Here is a 12,551-nt window from a genome sequence, read left to right as displayed (position 1 = left end):
GATATTTGCAGCTCCTTCACATGTAACTCTACTTGTTGTGCACTTCTTAACAGGAGTACAAATTACTCTCACTAATTGCATAGTTTATTTGCACACGCTGTCTGCATTGTTTTAGTGCTTAATTTACTAAAGGAATTATGCAAATTAGCAAACACACCTGCAAAATCTGTGCTGAAAGCTATTTGTATGTCACACTAAATAGAGCAGACTCTGGCATACTATGCTGGAACTGCACAGTATCGCTCCACCACTGCGATTCAGATGCCTGATTCATCTCTGTAAAAGTGCAAAATTCACTTGTCGACAACACGTGGCTGGATATATGCCCAGTTCTAACAGTTTTCTCCATCATTTGCTCGTCATTTGATGAATTACTGCTGTCGTGATCAATAGAAAATGTACTCAAACATCTCTTTTAAATTAAATTCCCACATAATTCCGCTAACAGTGCAATGTTAATTATGCTGTGCAAAAAGCAATGAAAAGAATGACAGTTACCTATTTTAAAGAATTAATTTAAATTGTAGCACATTCAGTAGCTGGTTAAACTGGATTGTTGAAATGCTACGTATTAGGGCTCTGCAATTAATCGCATGCAATTGTCATGCGCATCTCATCAGTAAAGCCGGTTCCGTGATTAGTAGTAAATCGCCATCACCTGCTTTCAGATGGAGCGGCATTTAATACACAGAGCCGTAATTCACTGACAAGCTAGGCAATATCGCATTCATAATCGAATGTGATTCATCTGCGATTATGAACGCGATCTTGTCTAATTGTCAGTGAACTACGGCTCTGTGTAGTAAATGCCTCTCCATCTGAAAGCAGGTGATGGAGATGCAAAAGGAAAAAGGTATCCAGCCACTGAAATTTACAGAAAAGGCTCATAACTTTTTAAAACCTATTTTTTATTTTAAATTTAAAACCTTAAATTTAGTTGCCATCTACTTGCCATTAACAGGACTGAGAATCTGAGTGCATTACCCAGTAATATTTATTTCAGTCTTAGGCGACAACACACATCCTCTAATATCCGTATCCTCTAATCCATCTAGAGGAGGGTGTGATGACCGGATGTAAATTTGGATGTCAGTTTGATCTCTATTTATTCCCCTAATCTCTTTTTGTAGTCAGGTGGTGTTCACACATTGCCAGACGGCCTACACATGTCCCTATCACAGAGGCCAAAGTGCTGGAGGGCTGGCCATGTGAGGAAGAAAGGACTGTTTCAGAGAGCCAAGTGTAATTGCATCATGACCTGGTGTGGATGGTAATAAATCTCTAGCGTTGGAGGAGCCTGTGAAGCTGGCTTTTATGACTCTTGTTGTATTAATGTGAAAAGCTAAAAGTTATTGAAATGGTCCAACATATCTTTTTGTGGAAACTGTGATACGCTACCATTCAAAAAGTTGGGGTAAGAAAGATTTTAAAAGAAAAAAAAAAAGTTTCCTGAAAGTCAAAGAATCCTGAAAACAATTTATCACAGATTTCACAAACACCAAAAGCAGCAAAAAACTGTTTCTAGCATTCTAACAAGTTAATTTGGTGTTCAAGAACCGTTTCTTATTACTATCAATGTTGAAAACAGTTGTGCATCCCCAAAAAGTTGTGTATTCCCTGGCATTCAAATCCATAATCTCATAATCCATAATCACCCAATGCCACTACAGTACAATGAAGTGAATTGAAATGACGGAGTCATTATATTGTAGTATTACTCTAATAGGTGTTCCAGAAATAGATAAGATATGACTTCCAACCACTTACTTCTATAAGGAAGCGATAAAACACTTTAGAGGCTGCAACCAGATAGACTGTATCTCCAGTTGTGTGTTCCCTCTTCTAGCTTTGTGTGATGACCTCTGAAATGTTTTGACATTATTACTTTTATTGTTACATCTTATGAGACTTACCTTGTCCCAGTGTCTCTCTCGATCCAAAGCAACGATCACCATGGAAGGATTAGTGAGATAGCCATCAACATTGAAGGAGAGGTCCTTATGCTCCCATGACACATTTAGCATATGTCTGTAGAACAAATGTAGCAGCTTTAAATTAGTAGACCAAAAAAAGTAGATTTGAATATAAGTGATTGTACAATTGCCTGGATTTTATCCATCTCTGAAACGAAACAGAAGACTATTAGGCACAGAAAGGAGTACATTTCAAATACAAGCCTATAATTTTTTTTTCTTCCACTAAGTCAAATGAATTGATATCAGAGCGTACAGACACTAATACATTTACAGTATTCATTCTCTCTCTTTTAATCCTCGTTGTCTCATAGACCTGAACATTTTTCCTAAACGAATTGTTCACTTATAGGACCAGCTACGGGTGGAGCAGAACATGAGGCAGGATTTAACATTGTCATTCAGTTTTACTGATGTAAAGTGCAGCAGCAGATAGCATTATACAGACATTCATAATTCATAATGGCTAATCCTGACATGACTAACAACTATCAACAAAAAACTCTTGACAGAAGTTCAGATACACAGCTCTATTTCCATCTAATCCACCATCACTGAGATTTAGCTATTTTGTAAACAACAAAGCTCATAAACAACCATTCAATTTCAGTGATGCTAGAGAATATTTTATGCTGCACAATGCACTAAATATGAATGTAAATTACTTAAAGCAATATTTCCTACCAAAATGAAACTTTTGTCACTGATTATTCACCCTCATGTCATTTAAAATTTTAATAACAACAATGTCTGTAGAAAAAAAAACACTTCGCACAGATCATTTTCATTTAATGGCAGTGCAAAGTTCACCATGTCTGAAAATATGACGTATGATAAAACAAAACAAAACAAAAAATAAAAAAACCTAAAAGTAGTCCAACTATTTGTATTCTATGCTCCAAAATTTCTGAAGCCATATGATCTGACAATGCATGACAAACAGACAGAATTTTAAAATTATTTACTGATAATCTGCCCTTCTTATGAGCTTTTAATGTGACACCTGCTGAGATTTGATCAAGTCAGTGAGTTGAATTTCGATTTGAGAATCAGTTCGATTTGTGAACAATTCATTGAAAAGAAGGATTCATTCAATGATTCAGTTCTCACTGACTTAAGTTAAAGGGTTAGTTCACCCAAAAATTTAAATTAGCCCATAAATTACTCACCCTCAAGTCATCCTAGGTGTATATGACTTTCTTCTTTCAGACGAATCCAGTCGGAGTTATATTAAAAATTGTCTTTGATCTTTCAAGCTGTTTAATACCACTCAGCGGGTGTTGCATGCATCAGTCCAAAAGAAGTTAAATAAAAAGCACCCATCCATAAAAAAAAGTGTCTCACACGGCTCCGGGGGGTGAACAAAAGCCTCCTGTAGCGAATCGATGCGTTTTTGTAAGAAAAATATCCATATTCAAAACGTAATAATCACTTTAATGTAGCTTGCGCCAACAGTTGTACACGGAAGCAGCTCAGTGCTGATGACGTATGAGGTCGGCTTTGCGCATGTGCCGCTCAGAAATGATGAACGTGGAAGCTCAGGGGAGAGATCAAAACAAAGCAACGGTCACTTATTAGAAGTACAAAACGAGGATTTGTAAAGAAGAATGTCGGAGGATTTCGATATAAGCCAAGAGAAGACTAGTAAGGAAAGTAAGGAAACTTTGCTTCCTTTGATCCTGTAAACAAACGTTGGTTTTCACGAGACTCACCGGCGCATGCGCAACGCTGACCCCATACGTCATTCCCCCGGAACTGCTTCCAGTGTACAACAGTGAGCGCAAGCTACATTAAAGTGATTATTACGTTTTGAATATGGATATTTTTCTTACAAAAACGCATTGATTCGCTACAGGAGGCCTTTGTTCACCCCCCGGAGCTGTGTGAGACACTTTTTTTTATGGATGGGCTCTTTTTATTTCACTTCTTTTGGACTGATGCATGCAACACCCGCTGAGTGGCATTAAACCGCTTGAAAGATCAAAGACAATTTTTTATATAACTCCGACTGGATTCGTCTGAAAGAAGAAAGTCATATACACCTAGGATGACTTGAGGGTGAGTAATTTATGGGCTAATTTTCATTTTTGGGTGAACTAACCCTTTAACATCTTACTTTTATGGCCCGTTTTTCATTGTTGGTTTTCACATTGTATTGACAAGAACCATCATGTGAATATACATGAAATAACATGAAGGTGAGTAAATGTCATTTTCATTTATTCCTCTACCCAACTTACCATTTCACCTCAGACCATCCTACTGATAAAACATTTTTCCAAGACAATATTTTCTTTCTTGCCACCTGATGAATCCTTTGATACTGCCCAACCAGTCACCATGTTTGAAAAGAAGGTCCGTGTCCTGTCTCAAAGCCAGTTCTTTAAAGATTCCTTAACTGTCTTCAGACAGATGTTTCTTTTTATGCTAGAGAGATGTGCAGACACCTGAACAGCACCGAAGCCTGGGAACATTCCGGATGGAGGACCCAGTCACTCATGTGTCTCTGATACGCTTGATCACAGAAAGCTCTGAGAGGCAATTGGAACACTATTTAATGAGGACGGTGGCTCCCAGGTGAACGGCAGATTTAACAAGGAAATCTGGAGAATCTCCCAGTCTCATTACAACGGAGGAAGACCACAAGAAAAAGCTCAAGAACGCAATGTTTTGTCTGGAAAACTAAGCTGCGAGAATTAAAAATGTTAGGATTTTGAGGATTTGTTCAACTTTCCTGTTGATTTTGATGTGATCACGTTTGACGAAAAAACAAAAATAGGGCAATGCTGGCCAAGGGAGGACTAAATATAAGACAGCTTCATAAAACATGGCAGTCAGAGTACCCAGATACTCTAAAGAGATGACTATGATATAGTTTTTTTTTTCAGGACATAATGTTAACAATGATGTTACTGATGTTAATAAAGATCAATAAACCACAATAATGAGAGATAATGAGAGTATACTTTCATGACTAGGTTTTTAAACACATTTAAGTACAATGTTTTAAACTGTAGTTATGTCAAATTAAAATTTTCACTTTAAAGTACATTTTAAATCATTATGATTTAATAATCTTTTGAAATGCTTTAAATAAGTGCACTCCTATAGACGTGTGGACATAACATTGCATTTCAATTTAATACTGTGTATTTTAAATGGACTAAACTTCAACCTTTTTTTAAACCTTCATTTAACCCTTCATTTAACCCTTATGCTGTGCTGAAAATCCTTTACCTAATTTGGTGTTCCCAGTCAAAAATGATCTCTCATTATGCCACATTTCACCAAATGTTTGATTAAATTATTATGTCACCTTGTTTTCTTTCAATTTGCACAGGTTTTGTATTTCTTTTTGTAATTGATTTCTGAGCTTATGCAGTTTTTAAGTGAAAAAAATCATTATTTGTAAATAATTTTGCCAACGTTCACTCAAAAACAGGGGTGCATATGCTCGAAACAGAGTAAAAAAAAATACATACAAAACATGTGCTATTTGAAATTTAAAAAAAAATTATAAAAAGGCTGAATCCAATATTTGGCAAAAATTTAGCGCAACAAGAAATTTACAAGCAATTTTTGTAGGTCAGACCAGAAAACAACACTGAATACATTTTCAATAGAAAAAATGACATTAAAGTATATTTTCGTTGACCATAAATGCTTTGTCAATACCTTTACTCAGCAGTACACTTAAACATATTTCAAAGTATTTATGAAATTATTTATAAATATGTACTTGGGTGGGTCAAAAAAAGCACTCTAAAGTTAAGCTAACTGCATTTACTATTATAAATTTACACTATAGTAAATTTTCATTTAACTGCAATTGACATGCAGTTAAGTGTCCAAAAACATTACATTCAGTTTGCACATAAGTATATTCTTTTAAAGAATATTTGAAGTACATTCTTTCCATAATAAGTTTTTTAAAAGTATACTAAAATTTACTTTCACAGTTGAAGTCATGGGTTTTATATCCTTCTCTTTAACAAACAAACTAAAGTTGTTTTTCAAAAATACCTTTACTTAGCAATCTGAACAAGTCTTACCTGAAGAGAGAATTGTTGGTGTACGATTTGACCGGACTATTGCAGTCACTGTGACCCTCGGGAATGAATCCTCTGTACTTGTGGAAACTGTGCACCGCTTTTACTATGACTGCGACTCCTTCCCGAACCCTCTGGCGCAGTGTTTTCCTCCAGCTGTCTGTGATAATACTGATGACGCCCACTGGGAAACTGTCAGGAGGGGGCACTTCAGGGTTCCCCACAGTCAGACTGGGGATGGCCCAGATGTATCCGGGCCCTAGCAGCCCTACATCAGAGGCCATTCTGAACAAGTACTGTGCTTCCTCATGGGAACAGTACACTAGATATACCTGCGAGTCCACCTGCTGTAGTAGTCTACGTGTGCGGATGTCATTGGCCCCCACGGACATCTCGAAGCTCAGCACATCCTGCAGCTCCCACAGGAAGTAACTGGTGTCCGTGAAGGAGTGGATGTAGTCCACGAAGTTCTCGTAGCCAGGATACAAGCTGGTGATCACTACAAAATTACCCCAGTTGTACTCCTCCATCACTTTGAACATTGCATTTATCTGCTGCTCTATAGAAGCTCCCATCTGGAGAAAGGTAGAACCTTCAGCCTGTAGAATCAAGACAGAAGATACAGTAGATTTAATTCTGCATTTGATGATGAATGTTTACAGCTTAATCAAGTACATGTGGGTACCATAAATTTGTTATTTCAAGACAATAAGATGCTTTATGATATATATGCAATCAAAACCTCAAGACATGTGATCTAATTTACACTCAACATTCTAATGGTAAATAAGGTCAAATGTAAAACTATAAATGAATACTGTAACTGATCACTTAAAGTAATGTTGTGAAGTACCCAAAAGAAGCAACAGTACGAACTAGCCTTTAGCTCTTGTCTCCTAACATGCCATTATCTCCGTTTTCAAAGTGAAACCTTTTCAATAACAAGCAGCTCTGAAGTGTTTTTCTCTTCACATTATATTGCTTTACAGAAGATCGAGCTGAGGCAAAAACTAAATGGGCTCTTTTAAAATGTCCTGTTTATTATATACAGTATAGTGTTGGAAAGTTTGATTCATTTCATTTTGAACTAACTGATTTACTGAATTAAATCAGAGTTTCTGAAAATACATAGAGTCAATTTTTAAACTGATTCAGTCAGTTTAGATTCACAATTTCAAGTTTTTGCTTGAATGTTTGAGCCAGAGAAATACAGCTCTGATTTAGAAATTATATATAGATAGATAGAGGAGATCAAAATTAGAGAACAATCCATATATACCTCATTTTTTTCTGAAATTCTAAATTACTAATTAATTTAATTATTTTCTGAATTAATCTTCATCGCTCAAAATGTGAAGGAATGTTAGCTGTGGATAAACACAACTAACATGTTTAACAAAATAACCAGGGGATTTCAACAAAAACCTTTATTTTGTGGAAAAAAAGTGATCAAAATTAGAAAACAGTAACCACTGTAGCATGAAAGAAGAGTGCGACTAAAATTTTGGAGGGTTACAGCTGCCAAAATTTATTAGGAATTGTAGAGGCCCCCGCTTTGAATGACTTCAGCACATCTGCAGCTGCAGGACATCACTAGTTTCTCAGACTGCGCTGGTGTGATCTTGGTCCACTCTTCTTTTTATTTCATTTATTTCGTTTATTTAGATAGGGACAGTACAATAGACATGATTCCAGTCAAAGACTGGAAAAAATGCACTGCACATAGAGATTATAGCAAGTGCTAATTTGCATCTCATGTCCCTAGAAAGGCTTAAAAAAAATAATTACATGTATAAATAACCAAAATAATTATAATAAAATAACTATCTGTACCAGAGAAAAAAAAAGTCTTCCAGTCTCTTCCATAGTATGGTAACTGTAGTGGGTTTCTTAGCCTTAACTTTGTTGTCAAGGAGTTTCCAGAGATTTTCAGTTGGGTTTAAATCAGGGCTGGCCATTTCATTATTTCATTTCAATGTTCAGTGCACTTTCAGCCTGCCTTTCTTAAACATGCCGAGACAGATCCATACCCTGTTCATCGCTGAACTGGTGAGCAATTCCAGCTGCAGTGTTGAACGATTACCCATTGAGAGCCTCTGTATTATCCTGTCTTCTTGTGCATGTGTCTTCCGTGGACGACCAGCCCTTTGTTGGGGACTTGAATGAATTAGTGTCATTGTAAAGCCGCAATATTCTAGAAATCACAGATTTGGGACCAGCTTCTCTTGCAATGGCTGAAAGGGTCATCCTTTATCTGGGCAACCTCCTGTCGCAGAGTTTCAGTCATGTTAGAGCGGCCCGCCATCTTGCAATCTCAGTGAAAATTAGAGGAAAGCTGCCAGTTAAATAGGGTTTGTCATATAATTAAGGAAATTAGCACCAGGTGCCAGATTAACACCAATAACTTGGAGGTATCTGTAAGTGTTCTCTAATTTTGATAATCTCTAATTTTGGTTTTGTATACTGTGCTTCAGAATACAATAAATTTATGAAATATGCTTAAAAACGGCCCTTCTACTCCTGTTAGGATAACTTCAAATAGGCCTAAGCAGTGACCTTGAAATTTAGGAAATTGCAGGTTGTTCTCTAATTTTGATCTCCAGTGTATATTATACAGTTATATATTTAAAAAATCTAATTTAAAGTAGCTTCCACAACACCACACTTTAAATTTGGTAAAATGCATTTAAATACATATTTACTTATGTACACCACTGTTGAAGATTTTGGGGTCAGTAATTTTTTTCCCCCCATAGAAATGAATACAAAAAACATTGAAGTGATCAAAAGTGACAGTAAAGACAATTCATGTTACAAAAGATTTCTGTTTCAAATAAATGCTGAGTTTATTTTAAACTTTCTATTGATCAAAGAATTTTTAAGCAGAATGTGACACGGAGTTATTTTAAAATTGACTGTTTTTGTTATTTTTGAATAAATGCAGCCTTAACCATAAAACTTCTTTCAAAACCATTTGTGACCCTGGACCACAAAACCAGTCTTAAGTGTCAATTTTTAGAAATAAATAAGCTTTCCATTGATGTATGGTTTGTTAGGATCGGACAATATCATGGAACATGATCTTTACTTAATATCCTAATGATTTTTGGAGTAAAAGAAAAATCTATAATTTTGACCAATACAATGTATTTTTGGCTATTGCTACAAATATACCCGTGCAACTTAAGACTGGTTTTGTGGTCCAGGGTCACATTAAAAAAAAAATCCTACCGACCCCAAACTTTTGAAAGGTAGTGCATGTATGTTTTAAATTGTCAATGAATGAGCTTCTGATAGCAACCATAACTCACACAGCCCTATAATTTTCTGCATTTCAGTTTTACAGGTTGCTGAACACATACAGGAGATCCATAGTAACTCAATCATGGTACATGAGACTTTCTCATACCATTGAAATAACATGTATTACTGAGCAACATTAACCTTGAATGTGTTCCAAAGTATGAGATACGAGAATTGGATTTACAACGCAAAGACAATTCACTAGATTATTGATCCTATCTGTACCACAGCCACGCGTAGCAGACTTGATTTATTGCCTGACTTTCAACCATTATTCCTCTTTCTGTAATCCCACTGAATAGATTTACACTTGACACCTAATACTCGTTTATCCATGCAGCTGTTCAATATTATGTCGGTATGATGCGCTCTTTGAAAAAAAATGCTATAAAAAGCTATATTAAAAAATATATATTTGCATATAAAAATGTGTGAATTATCACAGTGTCAATATCAAGCCACAATTGTGCATGAAAAAAATAGTGAGTGCTATTAAGTGCTGTTTTAATTTCACTTGCACTTATTTAACATTAAACGAGCAAGTGTCCTAATGCCCTACACTGCCAACCGCATCTACTTCCACCGCACAGCATGAGATGACTCAAAGGTACCGGAGGAGGTGGTGTCCAATTAAGTTCCAAAGTGAGAAAAATGTGTGTGGAGGTCTGGGAGTGTCAGGAACCAAGAGACATTCTCCCAAGACTCCTCTCTGACTAGAGCTTTCCCGACAGACTGATCCGGTGTCCTTCAAATAACTTCTGTGGTTAAAGTAGGCTACCTCTTGGAGAGAGAGAGGGCTTGTGAATGTCAGGTGCTCTGGGACTCACCGGTCCTCCTTTTCTGACAGATTTCTTTCTTTAAGAAGTTATACAATCACCCAGAACCAGCTCTCCTGTGATTAGCACTTACGAGCCTTGACAAGACCATTTCGAAGCCATGCCGTAGTAGTCAAAAAGTGTATTGTGTCTGGAAAAAAACTTGCACTCAAGCAGTAAAATGGCACGATCCTTCCAGGACTTTGGTAATAGGTATTACATGTACACTTTGGGCATGAAATGTGTCCCATGAGCTTCATTGGGTGCCATGAATTTTATGAACAGTATTTTTTGTCGATACAAAGAAAGTCCAACCAAACCAAACCAAAACTTTTTGGTTACCAGCATTCTTCAAAATGTTCTTCAGAATATCTTCTTTTGTGTAAATTTTTGGGTGAAATCCTGAGAGAGATATATCATTAAATAATATTAAAATATATAGAAATATTATTTAATGCCATTAAATTAAATTCCAGGCTATGTTCAGGCTAATGTCTGGAGCTGGCACTCACCAAAAAGGGAAGCTCTGCCTTGAAAGGTGATATATATATTTTTTCCCCCAAATATATTTATTGGCATTTTGTGCAGATACAACATCTTATATATGCAAAAATTAGTAATCCACAATTCTGCTTTTCTCCCTCCCAATCCCCCATCCCCTCTACCCCTATTATCTTAACCACATAACACAAACAAATGCAAATAACAATAATTATGTAAGTGTAGTTATTAAATGATACAATAAATGTACAAAGGAAAGAAAAAAAAACAACTAAATAAATAAACAAAACCAAAAAGAGAGAGAAAAAAAAACTGTTAATCCTCTTCTGCATCTTCAAGTGACAGATCAATAGTATCAATATAATTCAAGAAAGGTTTCCATGTTTTATAAAAGGCTTTTAAAGACCCTTTTAATGAAAAACGAATTTTTTCCAGCTTTAAACACAAAATAATTTATTTTATCCTTCTATCATATGAAGGAGGGGATGCATGTTTCCACTTAAGGAGAATAAGCCTCCTAGTCAATAGCATGGTAAAAGCAATAACGCCTTGCGTTGTTGAAGGCAAGTTTGGCTTAAAAGAAATTCCAAACAGAGCTGTAAAAGGGTTTGGAGTGGCTGATATGTTAAAGGTTTTTTCAAAAGTAACAAATATTTTAGACCAAAACTCTGTCAGTCTTGGACAAGACCAAAACATGTGAGTGTGATTTGCAGGAGATTGTGGGCACCTATTGCAAGTGTTACTTCTGTCTGGATATATTTTGGCTAATCTAGCGTTAGTGTAGTGCGCTCTGTGAAGAATCTTGCATTGCATCAAATGGTGTCTGGCACATATGGAAGAAGAATGTACTAAATCAAGTATATAATCCCACTCTATTTCACTTATTGTTAACCCCAGCTCTTGTTACCAGGTACTCTTGAGTGATTCAGAGGGGTCAGAATTCAAAGAATCTATTGATTCATAAATGACAGAGATTAGCCCTCTTCTATCTGGACTAAGAGAAAGAATGATATCCATTTTTGAATCAGGAGGAAGATTAGGAAACTGAGGAAACTGATTTTGTACAAAATGTCTGATCTGAAAGAAGCGAAAGAGATGGGTTTTAGGAAGATTAAACTTTTCTGACAATTCTAAAAATGATAAGAATATACCTTTATCATACAAGTCCTTGATGGTTCCAAGACCCCTAGAAGACCAGTCACGAAAAACTGGATCAGAACATGATGGTAGAAAAGATACATTGTTAACTATAGGTGCAAGAGCTGACGGTCTGATTAACCCAAAATGCTTCCTAAAATGAACCCATATTTTAAGAGTATTGGTCACCACTAAACTGTCTGAGACATAATTACTATTTATAGGAAACTGAGAGCAAATCATTGAATGAAGGGAAAGTTTTGAGGATGACAATTCTATTTTGGCCCAAATAGGGTTTTCACAAACTCTTGAAGTGTTGGTCCAATACAAAAGCTTAGTAATATTACAGGCCCAGTAATACTGTTGAAAATTTGGTAAGGCAAGGCCCCCTTTCGACTTTGGACGTTCGAGAACCTTTCTACTTATCCGTGCATTTTTGCCACCCCACAGAAAAGAGTTAATTATCTGATTCAAAGTAACAAAAAAAGACTGGTTAATATAAATGGGTATATGTTGAAAGAGATATAAGAATTTGGACAAAATTGTCATTTTAACCAAATTAATACAGCCAATTAGCGATATAGGAAGAGAGGACCATCTCTGTATATCTTCTTTATAAGCATCTAGCAGGGAATTAAAATTCTTTCTGAAAATAACTGTGACTGATTTAGTGATGAATACACCTAAATATCTGAATCCTTCCTGAACCCACTTAAAGGAAAAAGGATATTGAGAAAGTGTCTCAGCTGCTAAATTGATTGGGAACAGTTCGC

General features: G+C 36.1%; 1 protein-coding gene across 1 annotated transcript in view; it reads right to left on the bottom strand.

The window, feature by feature from the left end:
• LOC107722186 (glutamate receptor ionotropic, NMDA 2C-like) overlaps positions 1 to 12,551 on the bottom strand; it is a 42,978-nt gene that overhangs the window by 14,851 nt on the left and 15,576 nt on the right. Inside the window, exons 3-4 of the mRNA XM_016530438.1 lie at positions 6,026 to 6,621; positions 1,914 to 2,028 (exon numbers count right to left, since the gene is read on the bottom strand). Coding sequence (XP_016385924.1) covers positions 1,914 to 2,028; positions 6,026 to 6,621 — 711 coding nt within the window. The remainder of the gene's footprint in view (positions 1 to 1,913; positions 2,029 to 6,025; positions 6,622 to 12,551) is intronic.

This window comes from Sinocyclocheilus rhinocerous, unplaced genomic scaffold (assembly GCF_001515625.1).
Source record: "Sinocyclocheilus rhinocerous isolate Xijiao unplaced genomic scaffold, SAMN03320098_v1.1 scaffold334, whole genome shotgun sequence".
NCBI classification, from domain to species: domain Eukaryota; kingdom Metazoa; phylum Chordata; class Actinopteri; order Cypriniformes; family Cyprinidae; genus Sinocyclocheilus; species Sinocyclocheilus rhinocerous.
The sequence above is the reverse complement of the archived record's forward strand: the minus strand, read 5'-3'. Positions and strand labels throughout refer to the sequence as shown.